General features: G+C 34.9%; 1 protein-coding gene across 1 annotated transcript in view; it reads left to right on the forward strand.

Moving 5' to 3' along the window:
• ANTXR2 (ANTXR cell adhesion molecule 2) overlaps positions 1–8848 on the forward strand; it is a 167138-nt gene extending 158290 nt beyond the window's left edge. Inside the window, exon 17 of the mRNA XM_017876529.1 lies at positions 5601–8848. Within this exon, the coding sequence (XP_017732018.1) occupies positions 5601–5639 (39 nt within the window). The 3' untranslated portion in view covers positions 5640–8848. The remainder of the gene's footprint in view (positions 1–5600) is intronic.
• Positions 8849–24733: the final 15885 nt, after the last annotated feature.

Genomic DNA, 24733 nt, shown 5'->3' on the forward strand with positions numbered 1-24733 from the left:
ATATAAATTTTAAGTTGGTAAACATACCCAGAGTAATCTTATTTAGATTAATTTGCCTAATTCTGTAATATATAGAGAAAGGTCAACTACAACATAATATCTGAATAACTATGATTTCTAAATTAATGTACTTTAAATGTAATTTGCTGTAGCATAAAGTCAGTGATAAAATTATCTTTATTCTGCCAAACCTTAATTTTTATAAATATTTAATAAATTCTACTTCTAAATTTTTATGTCATGCAAAATTAATAAATTTAACAATGATTTTATTGAATCCAAAGAGTATTATATTCCCAAACCAAAATAAGGTAATATATTTATAGTTCATTTTAAACTAATGCAAATAGTAATTTAATTCAATTTTATTTTGACTAAATGTTGTTAAAGTTTATGATTCAGTGATTTATAAGGCATGATATCAAATTCAAATTGGTTGTATTGATTGCCTAATTGAGTAAGTAGTGTGGGTGCTACCTAAAGCATTACAATAATAGTATATTTAGATTTTACTCATGATTTACATGCATGATTAGGGCATGATTTTAAATCAAGAAAATTGTTTAGAAAGAATATTTAATTAAATTTTCAGAAAATAGAGAAAATTAATATTTTCTTCATAATAATAACATATATTGCATGTTATATTATTCTCTAAACACTTATGGCACCTGAGTTCCAGTTTATCGAATTACTTTGTGAAATACAGGCATAATATTATACATTCATTCATTTTAACTCTTGCTCGTGGAAATCTTATGTTCCTCTATTTTGGCATATTAAAATGTTAGGATGGTTTATTTTAGAGACTGTGTAATCCTGTCACCTGATACTAGTATTAGCCTCTATATAGAGAATAAAGTATTAAAATTATAATAAATATAGGTCTATATGTATTCTTCTATATATTCAGCTTAAATTTAATAGTTTCTTATTAAACCATTTAGTTAACTTGTTATTTTTAGCACTTGTATTAGTTGTTATAAAAGTGAAATAGTCTCAGAAAAAAGAAACATCAGGGACTTTCCATTCTGTATAGTTCTTTGACGAGTTGCATGTTCAAGCTATTGTATATTGCTTTGTTTCCTACCTTGATAACATACCTTTATTGTGTAGGCATTATAAGCATGAGGATATGACAGACTTGTAAGCCTTGTCATATTCCATTTCCTGCAAATAAAAATTGTTCTGCAGTGTTCTGGCATTGACTTCTTGCTGTAATATAAATGGCAGCCCAACATCCATGACCTTAAACATAATTAGCATTATCACTAATGTGTGCTTTGTAAGCTAGTATTGGGGATAGTTGAAGGACGATGCTATCTAATCATGGTCACTTACAACCGGGATGCATTGCCTTGTTTTTAGAATTTTCTGGTAAGCGGATGGCAGCAGCCAATATGAAATAATTGCCTGGAAGTAAGATTCCTGATGGAATAATAAATAAAATATTTCCCTCTAGCCAAAAGTTTCCATTTTTCTTGATTCTTCTTTCTTACCTTTTCCGCTTTTGTGCTACTCTCATGTATTTTCTCCATATTTTCTTCTCTCCTTTTCCACTGTTTTTCTCCTTGGTAATCCTCTTTCTCTCCCTCAGATTCATACTTATTCTATCTTCTCATTTTTGAGATCTGGCTCCACCACCAGTGGAGGTCTATGTGATTGTGAACTGAACTCATTCATTCTTCATCCATCCATTCACTTGTTTCTAAGTACGAAATTATTGAGTCTGCTCTATATTAGACCTATGCAATGACATCATAGAGGGAATATGGATAATAATATGTTTTTTGTTTGTTTGTTTTTCTTTTTTCTTTTTTTTTTTTTGAGACAGAGTCTCACTCCATCACTAGGCTGGAGTGCAGTGGTGTGATCTCGGTTCACTGCAACCTCCGCCTCCTGAGTTCAAGTGATTCTCCTGCCTCAGCCTCTGGAGTAGCTGGGACTACAGGCAGGCACTACCACGCCCAGCTAATTTTTGTTTTTTAGTAGAGATAGGGTTTCACCATGTTCGCCAGGATGGTCTGGATCTCTTGACCTCGTGATCCACCCACCTTGGCCTCCCAAAGTGTTGGGATTACAGGCGTGAGCCACCACACCCAGCCAACAATGTGTGTTTTTACTGAGAGTTTGCTGTATGTCAGGCACTTTTTTCAGTGCTTCATACAGCTTAACAAATTTAGTCTTTACAACAGCCTTAACAATAGGCTCATTTTTTAATCTTCATTTTACTGATAAAGGAACTGAGGTACACAGTAGTTAAATAAGTCACCCATGGTCACACAGTTGAAGTGGCAGAGGCTAGAAGACATACTCCATCTTTAGATTGCTGAGATTTAACCACTGTTATCTTTCCTTTTAGATATTTGAGCACACTATTATGGCATGATGTAGTACAGCTATAGTGGAGATGCAGTGGGATCTTTGGGATAAGGAGCCCCATAACTGGGAAAACTGGGAAATGCTTAACAGTGACTCTTGAACAGATTTCCTGAAGTCACCTCCTTTTAAATTTTTGAAAAATAAAATCACACCCAGACATTATCAACTGTTGATAAAAGTAAAAAGCACTGAGTCCATGATCAGAAGGGGAGAAGAGCATTTGCTTGTTTTGTTAACGGGTGTGTGTTAAAACATGTAGGTGTGTATTGAATTTAATAGGTTTTTCTTTATTTTTTTTGGTGCTTAAATCTAGAGACATTTGGCAGCTGATAATTGATACTTAATACCAAGCTTTGGAAGAGTTGTAATAAGGACCTCAGAGTCAAAATCAACAGAGTTTTCTTCCTTCAAGTTTCCATATCTTTAATTAAACCACATCAAATGAAATAAATAATTGAGTTCTGGAGTAATTTAGGTATTAAAGTGAATTTGAGAATTTGAGTAGATTGTGAATCTCACTTGTTAAACTATCCAATTGCTTAAAGTAAATGAATAATCTACTAACCATTACTAGTCATTACACACTAAAGTTAATATGGCATATAGAAAAGAAGTGGTCACAGAAGAATCCTTGTATCTATATCCATTTAATAAGTGATAAAACACAAGTGAAAATAGAGATTGATAATCAATTATTTTCAAAATTGTACAGAAGAGAGAAAACTATTACTTTTGATCTACAAATACACAAGAAAATGTCATTAATTTTTATCTTTGCTGTCATAATATCATTCCTCATATTTTTGTTCAATTCTGGAAAATTGCCAGAATATTTTAAATGTTCATCACTGTTGAATTTGCATAGTTCAAATCTATTTCTCATTGAATATGTGTACTACTGTGTTTTAGAAGCACTGCTTTTCTTTTGGCTGAATTATTTGTGTATGATGTCATTTTCCTACCTGTCCCTATTGAAAAAGTATTTCTAACCATGAAACCTGATGTGTGTGAACATAACACTTTTATTGTTTTATTGTGTTTTGGCAACATACATAGCTCCCTTAGCTAATCTAGAGAACAGCACCTCTTCACTTAATATGCACTCTAAAAATCTTGTTTGAAAGTTCTAGGTAACACAAAAATACAGTCTGAGTACATGACCTATGACCTGTATCAGTAAGGAATTTTTACCTCATTTTAATCTGATCCTCTATCTGCTTTTTTCCTACTTCCTTTTGCACTGATGTGATTTGTAGACATTAACGCAGAGTAAGTAATAAAAATTGGCAATTGTAGTAATAATGCTGCCTCCAAAAGTATTTAAAAGACAGATAAAGTGATGAATGTTTGTCTTTTAGAAAAAATAAATGGAAACTCCTAGCTCTGCTTTGTTTTATGCTTTTCTGTTTCTTCATTAATTTCTGAAATTTTCAAATTTATTAAGCAGTCGTTTTTGAGAGTAAAATGGACAAAAATTCTGCTTTTATATTCCAACCATTCTTTTCAACAATGTTTTGTTGCCTTTGAATTTTATCATGTTTTGGATATTAAAAACAAACTTACATTTAGAGGGAAATAAAGAGACACTCTAAAATCTAAAACACTTTGAGAGCAGCTATTGTAAGAAATACAGAAATCTCAATAGGGTGATAATCCTGACCCTAACGTAGAAAGCACTATGCTAGCTTTTGGCTGGTTGAGGAATCTGGGAATGATTTAGGTGGTACAGTGGATCAGTAGTATCATACCAAAGAGAGAAAAGGAAAGTATCTTTTATCACTCATTGGAAACTGTTTTCAAATATTTCCTGGATTATTTACAATACACATGGAACAGTGTGTCCACACAACTTTCATAGAAGTGTTAAGAAATTAGAATGGCAAATCCTCTTTGGAAATGTGTGAGTGCAAATAGTCACCATTTGAAATGAACACATGATGGTGGTGTGCAGTGGTGAGAAATGGTCAGTAACAATGGACATGATTTTGCAAAAACCCTTCATGAAATGGAGTTACAAAGAGATGACAATCCCTTTTCTGGGATTCCTCATCCTCAGTCTCTTACTGCTTACTAAATGTGATCTTCATGTATGCATTTTAGGAGCACCAGCTTGCATAAGAGAATATTTTCATTTTAATTCATTACATAAAGAAGTATATCGGGTTGTGTCTTTGATATTTTTATGGCCTGATAGTAATGCTGTATTTTAGATAATAGTAACAAAGTTGTATTTCCATAATTTTTTCCATATTAATTATACCATACCATCTCACAGGTGAACTTACTGTGGAAAAGATCTGAATGAACCCTATCTCTACTAAAAAACAAAAATTAGCTGGGCGTGGTAGTGCCTGCCTGTAGTCCCAGCTACTCCAGAGGCTGAGGCAGGAGAATCGCTTGAACTCAGGAGGCGGAGGTTGCAGTGAACCGAGATCACACCACTGCACTCCAGCCTAGTGATAGAGTGAGACTCTGTCTCAAAAAAACAAAAAAGAAAAACGAACAAACAAAAAACATATTACTTATTATCTCCATATTGCGCGCGCGCGCGCTGCTATGATGTCATTGGGCATAGGGTTCTAATATAGCGAGCGACTCATAATTTCGTACTTGAAACAGGATGGATGGATGAAGAATGATAAGTTCAGTTCACAATCACATAGACTCCTGGTGGTGACGCCGCAGATCTCAAATGAGAAATAGAATACGTCGCGCGCCGCGCCGCTGAGGGAGAGAAACGAGGGATACCGAAGGAGAAAAACAGTGGAAAAGGAGAGAAGAATATGGAGAAAAATACATGAGAGTAGCACCAGAGCGGACGCGTACGAAAGAAAGAATCACCGAAAATGGAACTTTTGGGCTAGAGGGAAATATTTTATTTATTATGTCCATCAGGAATCTTACTTCCAGGCAATTATTTCATATTGGCTGCTGCCATCCGCTTACCAGAAAATTCTAAAAACAAGGCAATGCATCCCGGTTGTAAGTGACCTTCAGCTATCCCCAATACTAGCTTACAAAGCACACATTAGTGATAATGCTAATTATGTTTAAGGTCATGGATTAAACCAAGAAAAAAAAATTATGACTTCATGTCTCATGTTAACATTACTTTCCTTGGGTAATCGTTTATTATATCATGGTAGGAAAACTAGATGTTCTCATGCTTTTTTAATAATGGCTTCAATATTTCAATATGGACTTCTTTCTTTCCTCAGGGCCGGTGCATAAACTTCTCCCGAGTTCCATCTCAGTAAAACGGAAGCAGGAAGACCAAGACGGTACGAAGATGGCACATTTTCACATAGCTGATTTTCAACCAAATGGAAAAATTCAAGTGCATTTCAGAAGCTTTTGGAAGAGCAGCTTAATTCCTCTCAGTCAGGAAATGTTTTCTCTGCCTTCTGCTTTGCTTGCACCAAACATTTCCAAACATTTGTTCTGCCATCTACATGGGAGGTGATGAAACTCAGTGGTAACTCATGATTTATGACATTGAAAATAAAGAGGAACACTGACCTGCAGACTATGGTTTGTACAAGAAAGTTTGTTTGAATGTGTAGAAGAGGAAAAAGCAACAACAGCAACAACATGAAGGTGATACCAAAACAACTGGCCATGATGGAAGATAGTAGTTTTTTTACATGGAAACATGGCACTTGTGTTTTTATGTGGCAAGATCTTTATCCATAGGCAGAGTATACAATTTCCCACCAGGCTAAGCAAATAAAGAAGTCCATTGCCTTATAGCTATGTCAGATCACAGAATCCTTCCAAGTCCCCTATCACAGTGTGCCTTATGGGAAGTTTCTGACTGGAAAATCTTGTCATTCTAACACTGAAAAGTGCACACGCATGACAAAATGTAGACAAGATGCCTCAAGGTATTGGTAGCAAGCAAGATTTTGCCCTTTAGTTTTCGAAGACACCTTTCTGTCGTTATGCACTCGGGACAAGAAAATTAATAGAGCGTTATTCCACAGAAAGACAGCCTCTACCAGAGATCTTGAGTGGAGTGCAAGGGCCTCGTGCTTTGCAAACTTGTCCCTGTAACTGGTAGATTCCTCCTTTTCCTGTGTTTAAGATTTAGTAGTGCATAAAGCATGAATAGCCATAAACATACCTAGAAGTTTGTTTTGCTTTTAATTTAAAGGAAGCAGTAACCACAAAGCTTCCGCTCAGGGTTTTTTCTTTCGTCAAGTCTCCAAGGGCTCTTCAGCGTCACAAGCCAGCAACTCTCTTTGCATGAAAATTTCAAAGTTTAATTAATATAATTAAAAGCAACAGCAAGCAGCAGCCTGTGAAGATTTTGCTCATCTTTTTTATGCCTTTTGACATTGAATGACCTATTACTGTATGCGCATTACTTGGATTTTGAGGGGCACTCTACCTTGGTTATGATTCAGTAGAGGAAAAAGACCTCCTTTCTTCAATTTACAAATTAAATCTTCAGGAGGATCGCCATCACAAAACATTGACGATGTATGTATTATAATTTTTTAGAAAAACCACCATTGTGTCATGTTGACGATGCCAAATTATGTTAGCGTGAGCAGAAACACTGAGGGGGAGGAAAGCAGCAGCTGAAGAAAAAAGCTCAAATGATCTAGTCACTTTCGATACTGTACTTCAGATGCGAAATGGATATTCGACTGGAAACCTGACAAAGTGCGCCTGCTTTGATGTGAACTGGTATAGACAATGACCAGTGGCTGGGTCAGTGGGATGTCTCTCTGCGAGCACAAAGGCTTATCAAATGACACTAAAAATAAGTTCAACAACCATCACATTGGAAGGGAGAAGGCGAACATTTCATGTTTGGCGGGCATGCCAGTGCACAAGATGGAAAGAGCGATGGGAGCATCCTGGTATAATTACCCCCATTGTGCTCTTAATGGAAATTTCAAAGGATGGGAGTATTCTGTTACTTGGTGTCCAGGTTTGTGGCACTGTTCCAAGAGGCCTTACACACACACACAAATATATAATTTTCTATACATATATATCCTCTAGCTTGAAACTTTTGCTCAAGTTTATTTATGTCACTGGCTGGCTGGATCCAAAGTCATGTGTCCACACATTCATAAATAAAAATTTTACCTATGCCTGTGCTACCATTTCTTTAAACTCACATAAAGCTAATGCCTTCTTGGGTTGAATATGCAGTTGTTCTGCTTAGTTTCAGGGTTGGATTTCTACTCAGTTCCAAAATGTCCCTCATGTTCACAGATGATACTATTGGCAGTAGCTGCATATGCAAGTATAACTTGGAAGCCTGATATAGTATACCCAACCCTTTCTGCAATGAGTTATTATATCCCTTTGTTCTGCATGTGCATCTGGAACAAGACCTAATAATGCAGCTTCCTTAAATGGGCTCTTCATTTCTGATGAGTGCACACCAATTGCTATTTTAATATCATTGAGAATACTACAGAAGCTAAAGCTATCTTTCTTTGGTAACTACTTTAAATTTCTCTAGAATTATGTAGCATACTTACATGTTGCTGCGTGAACAATGTAAATTAACCTCTGCCTTTAAATGGAAAAATAACTTCCTATAGATTATTATACAGCTACTATCAAGAGCTCTTAATGAAGAGGAAGTGGCAATGGTCTATATGTAGACTGAAAAAGTACCATTAATAAAGTTCAAAGACTGATGGAATTTCATTGCCCTTAAAGATATGAACCAGATCTATTTTATGCTTTTCTCCAATTATACTAACTAGCAGTTGAAAACAATTTGTTTTAAAGAGTGTTATTTTCTTACCAAAAGACCAGATCAAAAATCCCTATACTTTTCAACCAAAAAAGATTAAAATAAAGCCATTTCTATAAATTTAATGACATTTTATATTTTATATAGAGAAATAGCTTCTGTTTGATTTTCTGGACATCATGTCAGTCAATATCTACTTTCTGTGTAAAAATGAATAAGTCTTACACATAAACCATTCGTGTTGCATAAGGTTGCAAAAACAATTAAGTGGGAAATGACTCCTAACTTATGTGTCTACTCTGCCTAGAAAGAAAGTTTTGAAGGCATCTATATATATTTCATAACAATGTCTGTTCTTTATGGATTTGATCCATAAATATTTATCTATCTGAAAACTTTGATACTTGGAATGTTTTCCTTAGAGCATTTGGTGCTCCAAGAAAAAACATTTGGTGCTAAGAGTTGCAGCACTGATGCCTTTCCCCAAGTTAATTCTATCTTAAAAATTTATATTTCCTTCCCAATGAGATGCAGAGTAAAATTTGAGACCCTCCATTGACTAGGGAGCAGCATCTGTCATCTATGGTTAATTACTATTTTGACAAAAATATAGAAGGTTTAAACCCCCATGTATTTCAGATTGTTAGAGAAAGAAGAAGGTTGCTTATATTTCCCTTGAACTTTATTCTAACCATTTAAATAATAAATTGTTCAATATTTGTTATAGTAAATCCTTACTAGATATAAGATTTGGGTGTTTCTGTGAACTTAACTTTATTATCTAAGTATCACTAACCATTGTTTACTGCTTAGAGGCAGATACATTTATTTATTTTTAAATTGAAACAAATTCTATATTGTGGATAATTAGGTGTTTAAAACATTTTGATAGACCAGCTTATGTATGTTATTTTTGAAATTTAAGAAGGCAGAATGTAATCAGGTCACATTTACAAGTATAAGGAATTATAACTTCTTACTCCATACATATATTGTATGTTGGTTAGCTTTTACTAGCATTTTCTATAGCATCACATTACTTTAGAAAGTTTTTGAGAGTTTCATTATTACTGGAAAAGTTTGGTGGGTATATGTACACAGGAAAGAAATATATGCATCATTTCAATATGAAAGGAAATACATAATCTAGAAACAGAATAACTCTTGATACATCTGTTACATGGTTAAGGAAAGAAACAGGCAGGTGAGGCTGGAGAACCGTTGTCTATTTGTAGGAAATAAAGTCAGTGTGGACACACGTTCTAGTTTCAGAGTTAAATTAATATTGTGCTTAGTGAATTTCTATGACATATTTATGAGAACACTTTAGTGTATTTCCACTCCTACCAGAATTTAATTCAGTCGATTGGATAAAAGAAAGACTTATTTTATTTTATTTTTTTGAAAATCCATAATGTAGGAGGTCCTGTGCTGGTTTTTTATTGTATTTTATTTTTGTGCTCTCCTGCCAAAAGAAAAGGCTGATAAGTAAGTACACAGTACAACATGTAAATTTATATAAAAATATGCTTGTTTAGATTGCTCTACAATAACTATATTAAGGTAAATTTGTGTGTGTGTGTGTGTGTGTGTGTGTGTGTGTGTGACAGAGAGAGAGAAAGATAAACAGAAGGAGAGTTGAAACTCAATGTGTTTTCAAAAAGAGCCTTAGCTTAGGGATCAGGTGACAGAGAGGTCCTAGACCATAGACCCAGCCATCAACTAGCTTGCTGATGTTGAACAGATCAACTCTCAACCATAGACTGAAGATGGAATGAAGATATCAAAAGTTCCTTTCAGCACTGACTAGATTTTTTTTATTTTATTACATTTTATTTTGTTTTATTTTATTTTATTTTATTTTATTTTATTTTATTTTATTTTGAAACAGTCTCGCTCTGTCACCCAGGCTGGAGTTCAGTGGCATGGTCTGAGCTGACTGTAACCTCCTCTTCCTGGGTTCAGGTGATTCTCATCCCTCAGCCTCCTGAGTAGCTGGAATTACAGGCACACACCACACCCAGCTAACTTTTGCATTTTTAGTAGAAATGCGGTTTCACTATGTTGCTCAGGCTGGTCTCAAACCCCTGGCTTCAAGTGGTCCTCCTGCCTCAGCCTCCCGAGTGCTGTGATTACAGGCATGAGCTACTGCACCAGGGCTCTGACTACATTTCTGTTAATAAGGTTAGGTTGGAGGTTTTAGTATTTATGTATCTCATATTTATATCAATATGACTGGCTTCTTTATATGTCGTGTGTGGTAATATTAGCTCTGTAAACTGTCAGTTGGAAAAAAAAAAAAACCTTGAACTATAGTATATGTTGATAATTAGCCATAATAATATCTTAGTTAATTTCTTACAACTAAAATTTGTCGAAGAAGCAACTTAAAGCTTATATCTGATGAAATCTTTAAAAAGTTGGGTAAAACATTGGGAAATGTATCCATGTATTTCACTCTGGTTTCGTACGTTTAGCAAGAGAAGCACAGAAATTGTTATGAGATATTTATGCTACCAGTTTTAATAATTGGGATACTTTCTATACCGCAGAAAGAAAAATTACTAAACCCTGCTCTTTTCAGTCAAAATTGGAAAAAAAAAAAGTCTTAATTGACAGTTACTATGCCTGTGCTGCCCATAGCAAGTATTCAGTGGAAAATACTGAGTAATTTGAACACAGCTTAGAATCCATAGTATGTTACAATTGCTCGCCTTTCACAAAGTTTGCGTTGTCTTAATGTAGAAGGATACTGTGATCTAAGAATTCAAAAATTTAAAGAGTGGACCCTAAATAGGGTTTCCTAACTGCCATGAAGTTATTTGTATCTTGGATGAATTATATTTACAACATTGTAAATGTCAGTGGGTGGTCCAAAATAAATTGTTAAAGTTATTAAAATGTACATTTAAGTAGGTTTCAGTTTGACTAGAAATAATTGGCAAGAAGGCAAGAACTAATCTTCTAGAGCAGTGGTCCCATCCCCCAGGTCACGGACTGGTACTGGTCCCTGGTCTGTTAGGAACTAGGCCACACAGCAGGAGATGAGTGGGAAGCAAGTGAAACTTCATGTGTATTTACAGCCACTCCCCATGGCTCACATTACCACCTGAGCTGTGTTCCTTGTGAGAACAGCAGCAACATTAGATTCTCAAGGAATGCAAAACCCATTGGAACTGTGTGTGTGAGGGATCTAGGTTGCCCATTTCTTATGAGAATCTAATGCCTGATGATCTGTTGTTGTCTCCCACCACCCCCAGATGGGACCGTCTAGTTGGAGGAAAACAAGCTCAGGCTCCCACTGATTCTACATTACAGTGAGTTGTATAATTATTTCATTATCTGTTACGATGTAATAATAATAGAAATAAAGCGCACAATAAATGTAATCCACTTGAATTATCCTGAAACCATTCCCACCCCCCACCCCTGTCCATGAAAAAATTGTCTTCCATGAAACTGGCCTCTGGTACCAAAAATATTGGGTACAGTTGTTCTAGGGTGTAGACTATGAAAAAGATATGCATTGTCTCCATGAACTAAAAGACAAGGTGATTTTAAACAATTTAGATGCCAAACAAAGAAACTGAAAGCTTCCAAAGTCATAAATGATAGAGAAAGGAAATTGTTACATCATGTGCCAAATTAGAAGCAAATCTAAACTTCTTAGCATGCTTATGTACTCCACCATCTGATTTGTATAAGTAATTGGGGAAAGAAAAACTCACAATATAAAACAAGTTTGACTAGTTCTAGCAGATGACACCTGTAAATAGAATTTTTACTAGTTGAAATTCTGATGCGAAATGAAGCCATTATTATTATCACAATAAAGTGTTCTTTTAGTTCTATTTTAATATCCTCTAGTTCTGAAAGTCTCTGTTAATTAAACAGCAATGACAGACCTGCATCTTCTGTAAATACTTTGTTTGTGTGAGGCTGTCACATGGAAAGAAAGATTATATTTTAAACAATATGTTCAAGTGTAAAATTCTTCAACAAATTCTTAATGTTTTAAAAAATGGGGAAAATTTTAGTAGTTTTAACATCTTGGAATTCTTCATAATAAGCTAGGTATCTCAGAAAGTTTGAAAGGATTTTAAATAATTGTTTTAAAGAATATCAAAGACTAAATTATGACTTGGAATATTCAGTGTACTTTTTGTCATTTTGAGAGGTAGTGATATGATTACAATAACAATACTAAGTAAAAAAGAAAATTACAATGACATTATTGGTTGCTCAGCATCTCTGTATTACTGTCAACACTGAAAAAGCTCTGAGGTGGTGAATTTATAGTTAAATCAATGATTTTTTAAAATTCTAATTCAAAATGATAGAGAAAAGTCAATCTATAATTTATTTAAAACTATAACATTTATTGAGCTGGCAGAGTAAAATAGCATACTCCTCAAATTATTCCTTTAAAATCGTAAATAAAACAGAAGGTATCACTTTGCCTTAAAATATTTTCCTTAACTTCAAAAATCAGTCTGATAAATCTCAATTCAGGGTCATTACTGCATATGTTTATCATTTCTAACTTTTCAAGAACACTTTGAACATCAATTAAATTGAGATGAGAGGGCTTGTATTAGTTTCCTCTTGCTGCTGTAACAAATTACCACAAACAGTTGCTTAACACAACACAAATGTATTCTCTTACAGTTCTGGAGATCAGAACTCCAAAATCTGTTTCAATTAGGTAAAGTTAAGGTTTCAGGAGGACTAGCTCTTTCTAGAGGTTTAGAGTGAAGAACTTGTTTCTTTGCCTGAAGTAGCTTCTAGTGGCTGCCAGTATTCCTCAGCCTGTGGCCCCCTCCTTCATCCTCAAAGCCTAGCACTCCAAGCTCTGCTTCAGTCATTACATCCCCTGTTGTGGCTGCTCTTCTGCCTCCCTCTTATAAGGACCACTGTGACCACATTGGACCAAATTGGATTATCCTAGATAATCTTTCTGTGTCAAAACCTGTAACATAATCATGCCTGAAGAGTCCTTTTTGCTGTAGAAGGTAACAGTCAACAGCTTCTGGGGATTAGGATGTAGACATCTTGAGGGTCCATTGTTCAGCCCATGACAAAGCTTGTAATCGTTTTCATTTTATTGAATATTTACTTGTATCTGACACCATAAGAAGATATACAAAATGAATTCAGCTTTCTACTTTAGAACCTTACCTATCCAAATTTCTTGTTACACTGTTTTTTTTTTCTTTTTTAGTAACTCCATTTGTCTCCTTTCTACTGCTTTATATTTTACTTGTGATTTTCTCAGAAAGGGAAAATGCCAGGGAATAAATACTTGGAAGATTTTGCCAGATGAAAACTTCGTCCAAAACTGAGAAACACATGTCGGGTTATTGTTGCCTCTGGAGCATTTACTTGGCCTATCTGCACATGCCCAGAAGTTAACCTAGAGTCAGTCCCTGTAGGATTTTCTTCTGTCATACTGAAAATCTACTTAGAAGGTATTGAAACATCACTAGCGACAAAGAACAAAAAGAAGTTGATATTCTAATGTTAACATCGGTAATAGACTATGAGTCTTAGAAAGCTTTCCCCACCTGCTAATTGTTTTTTCCAGAATAATAATAATAATAATAAGTGAAAGGAGAGTGATTTTAAAGTCAATAAAACTAGGCTGAGTGTGGTGCCTCATGCCTGTAATCCCAGCCCTTTGGGATACCAAAGCTGGTGGATTGCCTGAGGTCAGGAGTTTGAAACCAGCCTGCCCAACATGGTGAAACCCCGTCTCTACTAAAAATACAAAAGTTACCCAGGCGTGGTGGTGGGCATCTGTTATCCCAACTACCTGGGAGACGGAGGCAGGAGAATCGTTTGAACCCGGGAGTTGGAGGCTGCAGTGTGATGAGATATGCCACTGCATTCCAACCTGGGTGACAAGAGTGAGACTCTGTCTCATAAAACAAATACAATAAAAATAAATAAATTCAATAAAACTAACACCCATTTTAAATATTTTTCAGGTAGTAATCTCAAAGAAGACATCAATAAAATTGAGAAACTCTAAAATGAAAGAAGTAAAGGGACCAGATTCTCCCAGTAGATTTTCCCTAAAACATAACATTATGTGCCATGCACCTTGAGTTCTTAGAAATAAATTATTGTATACAGACAATAGGAATAGTTTCCACATCTCTCATATTTTTGTACGTTATATAGCTACACACGCACACACAGACACTCCTTTCTAAGTACAATTACATTTGAAAATGCTATGAATGACCCATAACATGAACTTTCATGCACTTTGTGATCCTAAGGCTATTCCTGATTATTGATGTGAAGAAATTTGACACCTGTAAATAATGAGTTCATAACATGTTTAGAGAAAACCAGGCAAATTGCTTGATAACATTAATAACATTTTATAATTTTCCAAAGTGTTTTTACGTATTTTTTGTTGTTTTTATTTAACAAATATATACCAGATGCACATGATGTATACAGTGCTAATTTGGCCAGACTCTAAGCAAATTTTGTGATAAATTGCATTATAAGGGTATGGGTGGGGGAAGAAAGGACCTTCTCTTGATACTCAGTAAAAAAGTCTTGTAGCATGAATCCTGATTTGCCCATTTAAAAACAAACCTTGATCACATAAAATGAGATTTAATGCTAAATGAGGCCTGTTTTATACAGGCATCCCTAGATAAACTCTGTGCGGCTGAGAGTTTCTCATTTTGCTGCCACACAATTTTCAGTGTACATTAACAGCCTTCCCATGAAATCAAAATGCTTTTAAATCATTCTATTTGTTGCAAAACATTACTTTGGTCTATGTACAGAGAAGTTAAGCCACATAAAAATTTAATATCCCCTAAGGGTAAACAAAACAAAACAAAATACCATAAAAATGATGAGGTTAAGAAGGGTTACATGATTCCTAGCAAAAAGGGGGGGTTCCTAGGAAATTATTTTCAGGGCTAGCTGAAGGAACTTTTGATAGAGATCATTGCTTTATCACAATCGCAGAAGCAGTTAACATTGGACAAGAAAGAGAAGAAAACCCAAGACAGTGAAAGGATAATTAAGAGTCTTAGTTTTAATTTCCAAGGATGATATGGTTATGTGATTATTTCACAATGGAAAATTGAAGAGATAGATTTATATTTTGCTGTTTTACCTTGTGATAAGCAACTGTCCCAGGTATTTATTCCATTTTAACATCAACATGTGCTCCTCATTTTACCAATTGATCCACACAAAGCAGGTAAAGAAAAATGTTGCTTTGGATGATACCAGGCACTTCAACTTTACAGCCCTCTACAGCTCTCTAATTTTCTGATAGCCCCTGGACAATAGTATGAATGATGTGTCTGAGGTAGAGTCCTGGAAGTTAGCTGTGCCCAATAACCAGAAGTGAAAAACCCTTCCAAATAAGCAAAAGATGATAGGTCAGGGAGTCTGGTTTTATTGCTGATAGAAAGGAGCCAAAAACCAACCAAGAAGGTCAGCAGTCATGCAGCAATTATACCAGGGATAAAGACCAACAGTAAGAACAAAGCAGTGAGAAAGGAAACTGCCTTGAATTTGAGAATTTATCAGCTTAATTAATGAATATTGGCAGATGCCTATCTTGTGCCAGTCTCTGCAGTAGACAATGGGAAACTGCAGCAAGAAAGATAACTATATTCAACAATCTTGTCTGCAAGTGAAGACAGACACTGATAAGATGCAAGTGTCATTAGTTCTGTAAAGTGGAAATTTAGAAGTGTGATGAGAACATGTCATAGGAAGGGGCTAGCCTGGCTGGAGTCTTTAGAGAAGGCAGTGAAATGTTTGCTGAAAGTTTTCAGCAAAAGGGAAAATGAGTACATGTTTTCTTTCTTTCCTTCCTTCCTTCCTTCCTTCCTTTTCCTTCCTTCCTTTTCCTTCCTTCTTTCCTTCCTTCCTTTTCCTTCCTCGCTTCCTTCCTTTTCCTTCCTTCCTTCCTTTTCCTCCCTCCCTCCCTTCCTTTCTTCCTTCCTTCCTCCCTTCCTCCCTCCCTTTCTTCCTTCTTTTTGTCATTTCTTTTTCACTCATTCCTTTTTCCCATCCACGCCCTGTGTCATTCAGAGAATATCCTTGAGCACCTATTATACTTCCAGGGCCGTGAAGAGCAATTTTACAGATTCTCTGGGGCTAGAATTGGGGAAAATATTACAGGATTCTAAAAATAGCTCTGTGTGCATGTGTGTGTACGTATGTGTGTGTGTGTGTGTGTCATGAGCAGGAAAGAACTCATTTAGTTGGAATAAGGTATTGGAAAGGAATAGACATTTTTAGATTGGTTCAGAGCAACTATGAAAGGTCTCATAGCTTGAGGCTGATGATATTAGTGTCAACACAAAACATTCTTAATTACAGGCTGGTTTCTGCATTCTTTGAAAAGTNTCCTTCCTTCCTTCCTTCCTTCCTTCCTTCCTTCCTTCCTTTTCCTTCCTTTCCTACTTACTTAGCAACATACCTGGCAGAATGCCTGGCAAATAATAGGCTCTTAATAAATATATTGATGAACTGGAAAATTATTTTTCAGACTTACGGTTTCTGCAAGAGAAAGTAGTCCCATTCTTACTAGGTCCTCCCTCTTACAATGATAAAATGTTGTTGTCAGACATAACCCAACAACAAAAACAAAAGAAGCCTCTGAAATGTGTCAATACTGCTTAAGGTCCTCAGACATGAGGAACAATATGAAGGTGAATCCTGGGTTTCTTTATTGTTCCACATATTTCAGACAGGGTACTGCAGAGACCTCCATCAGGGAATGTCAACAGGCACAGACACTAGCATCTCCCTTGAGACAGAACCTATCTTGATGGGTGCAAAGCATAAGTAGGTGTATCTTGTCACCTGCTGTCCACCTTGAAACATGAATTAAACAACAGAGTTTGGCAGAGTGGATTAAAAAAAGATTCCCTAACAATATACTATCCACAAGAAACTCACTACAAATAGAATAACATAGATTTCAAATAAAAGATGAAAAAAGATGTACTATACAAATATAAATTTTTAAAAAACCAAAAGTGATGATTCTAATAATCAGATAAAATTATCTTCAGGACAAAGAATATTGCTAGAGACAAAAAGAGATATTATATAATGATAAAAGAGTCAATCTTCCAAAAAGACATAACATCCTAAACATAAACATGCCAAAAAAAAAAAAAAAAAAAGTAGAGCCTCAAAATACATGAAGCAAAAATTGACAGAGCTGGATAGAGGAGAAATAAATAAATCCACAATTACAGCTCAACGCTCAAATATACAAATCCCACCAATTGATAGAACTGCTAGATAGAAAAATCATAAGACTATAAAACTGAACAACACAACCAACAGTATTTAATTAACATATATATAGCATTAACTACCAAATAGCAACAGAATATACATTTTTTTCACATGCCCATAGAACATTCATTGAAGCAGATCATTTCCTAAGAGGCTGCATTATCCCACATAGTTTGATATGCAGGGAGGGAAATATGTAGCACTAAATTCTTACATTAGATAAAAGGAATAGTCTCAAATCAATACATTCCTACCTCTGAAAACTAGGACAAAAGAGTAAAATAAACTAAAACAAGTAGAAGAGAGAAAGTGGTAAAATAGTAACAGAAAGCAATGGAATTGAAAACAGAAAAACAATAGAGAAAAATAAATGAAGCAAACAGCCGACTCTTCAAAAGAATCAACAAAATTGATAAACCTCTTGCAAGACTGATAAAGATTTTTTAAAAAGACAACAATCATCAATGTTGGAAACAAGATAGATGATGTCACTGGAGATTCTTCAGCCATTGAAAAAGGATAATCAGAGAACATAATGAACTGCTTTCCTTGTAAATTTCTTAATGACAAGCAATGGACCAATTCTTCAAAAACCAGAAACTACCAAAACTCAACTAAGATGAAACAGAGAATCTGAATAATCAATAACCATTAAAGAAATTGAATTTTAATTACCCCAACACCCAAAATCCAGTTCTACACCCTTTCACTGGTGAATGCTATCAAACATTTAATAAGGAATTGACACCAATTTTCACAATCTGTTCCATTAGAAAAGAAAGGAAGTAATTTCCAATTCATTTTATGAGGCTACAGAACCAGACCAAAAATGTACTTAAAAAAGACACACAAAAAGTAAACTATACCATTATCGCTCATAAACTTAAGTGATAAAGTGTAAACAAAATAATACATGTTGGACCCATCTATGTATGAAAAAACTATATGCCATACAAAATAGTAGTTGTTTCAGATGTGCAAGGGCCTATCAACATTAAAAAATTAATGTAATCCACCATATCAACGGGCAAAAGAAGAAAAACTATATGCTCATGTCAATTGATGCAAATAAAGCATTTAGCCAAATCCAATATTTATTACTGATGAAAACTCTCAGCAAATTAGGATCAAAGGGTAACTTTCTGAACTTCACAAAAGAGAATCACAAAAAAAACTATAGCTAATATCATACTTAATGGTGAAAGACTGAATGTCTTCTTAAAATCAGAGACAAGGTAAGAATGTCTACTGTCAGGCATTTTTATTATTCAGCATAGTCTCAGCAAGAAAAATAAACAAAAGACATACACATTGGGAAGGCAGAAATAAAACTGTCCATACTTAAGAAGACACAATTGTCAATGTAGAAAATCTTAAAGATTCTATAAAAATACTCCTAAAGCTGATGAGTAAATTCACAGGATAAGTAGCTTCACAGCATACAAGATGATTATACAAAAATCAATTGCATTTGTATATGTTAACAATAAAAATACGGAAACAGGAATTTGAAACACTATATTATTTACAATTAATTCAATAAAATGATATACTTAGGTATAAAATTAACAAAATATGCACAGGCTTCGTGTATTAAAATTTACATAATACTAATGAAAGAAATTAAAGTCCTGAAAAATGGAGACACATGTTATTGAACTGGAAGACTCAATATAGTAAAGATGTCAGTTCTCCCCACATTAATCTATGGGCTTAATACTATTCCTATCAAAATTCTAGAAAGGCTTTTTTGTGTGCATACAAAACCTTACCTAAAATTATATGCAAAACCCAGGCCCTAGAGTAACTAAAACAATTCTGAAAAAGAAGGATAAAGTGAGAGGAGTTATTCTATCCAATATTAAGCCCTATTAGCTTCAGTAATCAAGATAATGTGGTTTTGGAAGAAAGATAGATACACAAAGGAATGAAACAGAATACAGAACTCAGAAACAGGCCTACAAGTATGCCTGGCTCATTTTTGACAAAGGTACAAAAGCAATGAAATACAGGAAGGAGATTATTTTCAATAAGTGGTAATAGAACAACTGACCTTTTTGCTTTGTGAAAGACCCTGTTAAGAAGATGAAAAAACAAGCTACACACTGGCAGAAAATATTTACAAAATTCACATCTGACAAAGAACTATTATCTAGAATATATAAATAACTCTTAAAAGTTACCAGTAAAGCAACAACAAAATCCCCACAACAAAGAAACTGTCCAACTATAAAATGGACAAAAAACACAGACATTTTGGTAAAGAGGATACAGAGAGGGCAAATAAGCATGTGAAAAGACATTCAACCTCATTATTCATTATGGAAATGCAAATTAGAACTACAATGAGATGTTATTACACACCTATCAGAATGGTTAAACTATAAAGTAGTAACAACATCAAATGCTGATGAGGATGTAGAAAAACTAGATTACTCATACATTGTGTGGTGTAAATGTAAAATGGTAAGGCTCCTCTGGGAAACATTTTGGCAGTGTTATAAAACAAAGCAGGTAATTACTATAAGGCCTGAAAATTGCACAATTGAGCATTTATCCCAGATAAATCAAAATAAATGTTCATAGCAGCTTGACTTGTAGTTGCCAGTATCTGAAAACAACTTAGATATCTTTCAGCTGGTGAATTTTTAAACAATCTGTAGTATAGTCTTATTTGGAATACATCTCAGTAACAGTAAAGGAATGAACTATTGATACACACAGTAACTTGGATGAATCTCCAGTGAATTATATTGAGTGAAAAATGTCAATCCCAAAATGTTACATACTGCACAACAAAATGATAGAAATGAAAAAGTTGTTGCCAAGGTTAAGGGACCAAGTAAAGAGAGGAAGACAGGTGAGGCTATAAAATGTCAAAAGGAGAGATCCTTGAAACAATAATATTTTCTCTCTATTGTGACTGTCCTAGTGCTGACATCCTAGTTGTAATATTGTACTATTCAAAAACTATGGCTTTAGAAGATGTTAACATTAGATGCCTGATATAGGATATACAGACTCCCTCTATTATTTATGTATGAATATACAATTATCTCAAAATGAAAAGGTAAAAGAAACTCAAAAAATGATACTTCTAATGTTAAATAAACATTCTAGTAAGTTTTAATGATATATTGCATAGAAGACTAAATTTCATAGAATTATTTTATTTTCAGTTTTATACTATTTTCACTTTAAAATATTGTTTTAAAATGTATTATACAGTAATTTTGACATTTTTGGTGAGCATGTATGTGTGAAGTTCTATGACTCATATTTATAGATTTGTATAAACACTACTACAGTCAGAATACAGAATAGTACCACCCCCACAAAAGACCCCTTTTAGTCACAAACCCCTTTCCAAACCTGATAGGCTCTCCATTATTATAGCTTTGCCATTGTGAGAATGAAAAATAAATCGAATTATATATTAATATTATGGAAACTTTTGAGACTGACTTCTTTCACTCATCCAAGTTGCAGCATATATAAATAGTCGATGTTATTTATTACTGAATAGTATTCCACTGTAGGGATATGCCACAATTTATCTATTCACCTGTTGATGTACATATGTGTTGTTTTCAGTTTTTAGCAATTATGAATAGAGCTGCTATGAACATTTGTATACAAGCCTTTGTATGTTTAAGTTGTGTGAACATATGCATCTTGCTTGAGTAAATAGGAATGGGACAATGATAGGTGCATTTTAACTTTTTAACAACTGCCACAGTGTCCCCCAAAGGGATTGTAGCATTTTGTATTTCAAACATTTTTGTTTGTTTCTGACTTGTAGCCCTTCAGTGACTCCAGTTTGTCCATAGGTTAAGAAATTCAAAGACTTTACCATGGCAGGTGTGTCAGTCAAGTTCTTTGTAGCATTCGATACAAATGAATTATATAAATAACCCAAAAGCCAGCACTTCCTGAGCCTGCTTTTTTGACCTGGGTGACTGAGCCTAGCAAAATCATATGAAAGGACATGAAAGGCACAGATACAGAGGAAAGATCAGAAAGTGAGGAATAAAATACCAGGTTGAGGAAGCAAACATATGTAGGAAATATTTGAAGTCAGATCTCTAACCAAAAATTTTTTAAGTAGATCAGTCTGATACAGACACTGCTGTTGCCACAAGCAAACACATAGGCTGTGACTTCCACCTAGATTTGTAAGGAGATGCAATTCCTGAATTATATGATTGGAACGCAAATGTTATACAACCAAAACTGTGATGAAATATTTGCCGGAACATATAATGTTTTTTGTAGTCTAAAGTCTAGCTCTCTGTCAACCTTGTCACTTATGATCTACATCCAAATCACACAATTAGGTATGTTTGAAATTGCTGCAACATTCAAGTGGCTTGATTACTTTTATTATTTTCACAACATGACTGATGTTGCTGTTTCTCTTTTTTTTCCATGAATTATAGCACAAGGGGTTAAGCTTTCCTTTGCAAAAGAGTTAATTAACACCTGTGTGTGTGTGCATGTGTGAGTGTGTGTATGTGTGAACATTATTTTGGACTACTTGAACTTGTTAGTTTGATTCAACATTAAAAGGCCTCAAGGCCACAGCTATAATGAGATTCACATTTTGGAATTTACATTGGTATAGTAATACATTTCATGCCGTTGTTCTGTAATTTGCCTAATCAAATAAAATGAGATCAAGCATTACATTGGAATGGTCCAAACTGCCCATTCATACAAAGTTACATTTAGCTAATCACATAAGAAATTACTCCTTTCCCAGGGATTTGTTTGCGTTTGTAAGCTAGTTAGAAGGCTGAATTTAATCAGTGTATTCTATTCCTCTATTAATATCTGCTGAGCCCTTGAGATATAGCCAGAGGGGCTGATAAACTAAATTTTCAATTTTATTTAATTTTAATTAATTTTAATTTAAATAACCATATCCTGTGACTAGTGTCTACTGTATCGGACAGCACAGGTATAAAGGTCCATAAAGTCACTTCATTCATACATACACTTAGTCACTAAAACTATAATTTGTATTTGTAACAAACCCATAGCCAATATCATACTGAATGGGCAAAAATTGGAAACATTCCCTTTGAAAACCGGCACAAGACAAGGATGCCCTCTCTTACCACTCCTATTCAACATTGTATTGGAGGTTCTGGCCAGGGCAATCAGGCAAGAGAAAGAAATAGAGGGTATTCAGTTAGGAAAAGAGGAAGGCAAATTGTCTCTGTTTTCAGATGATATGATTGTATATTTAGAAAACCCCATCATCTCAGCCCAAAAACTCCTTAAGCTGATAAGCAACTTCAGCAAAGTCTCAGGGTACAAAATCAATGTGCAAAGATCACAAGCATTCCTATACACCAATAACAGACAAACAGAGAACAAAATCATGAGTGAACTCCCATTCACAATTGCTACAAAGAGAATAAAATACCTAGGAATACAACTCACAAGGGATGTGAAGGACCCCTTCAAGGAGAACTACAAACCACTGCTCAAGGAAATAAGAGAGGACACAAACAAATGGAAAAATATTCCATGCTCACGGATAGGAAGAATTAATATTGTGAAAATGGCCATAGTGCCCAAGGTAATTTATAGATTCAATGCTATCCCCATCAAGCTACCATTGACTTTCTTCAAAGAATTGGAAAAAAAACTACTTTAAATTTCATATGGAACCAAAAAAGAGCCCACATAGCCAAGACAATCCTAAGTAAAAAGAACAAAACTGGAGGCATCACACTATCTGACTTCAAACTACACTACAAGGCTACAGTAACCAAAACAACATGGTATTCATACCAAAACACATATATAGACCAATGGAACAGAGGCCTCAGAAATAACACCACACATCTACAACCATCTGATCTTTGAAAAGCCTGATAAAAACAAGAAATGAGGAAAGGATTCCCTATTTAATAAATGGTGTTGGAAAAACTGGCTAGTCATATGCAGGAAGCTGAAACTGGATCCCTTCCATACACCTTATACAAAAATTAACTGAAGATGGATTAAATACTTAAGTGTAATACCTGAAACCATAAAAACCCTCGATGAAAACGTAGGAAATACCATTCAGGACATAGGCGTGGGCAAAGACTTCATGACTAAAACACCAAAAGCAATGGCAACAAAAGTCAAAATTGACAAATGAGATCTAATTAAACTAAAGAGCTTCTGCACAGCAAAAGAAACTATCATCAGAGTGAACAGGCAACCTACAGAATGGGAGAAAATTTTTGCAATCTATCCATCTGACCAAGGGCTAATATCCAGAATCTACAAAGAACTTAAACAAATTTACAAGAAAAAAAAAACAACCCCATCAAAAAGTGAGCGAAGGACATGAACAGACACTTCTCGAAAGAGGACATTTATACAGTCAACAAACATACCCAAAAAAAACCTCAACATCATTGGTCATTAGAGAAATGCAAATCAAAACCACAGTGAGATACCATCTCACACCAGTTAGAATGGTGATTATTAAAAATCAGGAAGCAACAGATGTGGAGAAATAGGAACGCTTTTACACTGTTGGTAGGAGTGTAGGTTAGTTCAACCATTATGGAAGACAGTTTGGCAATTCCTCAAGGATCTAGAATTAGAAATACCATTTGACCNATGTATGTTATTGCAGCACTGTTCATAATAGCAAAGACTTGAAACCCACCCAACTGCCCATCAGTGATAGACTGGATAAAGAAAATGTGGTACATATACACTGTGGACTACTATGCAGCCATGAAAAAGGCTGAGTTTCTATCCTTTGCAGGGACATGGATAAAGCTGGAAACCATCATTCTCAGCAAACTATCACAAGAACAGAAAACCAAACACCGCATGTTCTCACTCATAAGTGGGAGTTGAACAATGAGAACACATGGACACAGGGAAGGGAACATCACACACCAGGGCCTGTTGAGGGGTTGAGGGCTAGGGGAGAGACAGCATTAGGAGAAATACCTAATGTAGATAATGGGTTGATGGGTGCAGCAAACCACCATGGCACATGTATATCCATGTAACAAACCTGCACGTTCTGCACATGTACCCCAGAACTTAAAATATAACAAAAATAAACTATAACTTAGGGGAAACCTATAGTGTTCCCAGGCATAGATTCTGGAGATTCAAACTTCCAAAGAGTCTGATGGTAAAGAAAAGAAAGTGAGAGGTGTGCACAGGATGTTACAGGAGAATGAACAAATACCAAGTAGGTGTTGAGAAAAGACTTCTTGAGAAAGATAGTACTTGAAATGAGGCTTCGTGAGTAAAGAATAAAGAAAGAAAAGAGTAGATGAAGAGGCATATGTAAGGTTAATG

Source organism: Rhinopithecus bieti, unplaced genomic scaffold (genome assembly GCF_001698545.2).
Source record: "Rhinopithecus bieti isolate Rb0 unplaced genomic scaffold, ASM169854v2 scaffold_8675, whole genome shotgun sequence".
In the NCBI taxonomy this organism is placed as follows: domain Eukaryota; kingdom Metazoa; phylum Chordata; class Mammalia; order Primates; family Cercopithecidae; genus Rhinopithecus; species Rhinopithecus bieti.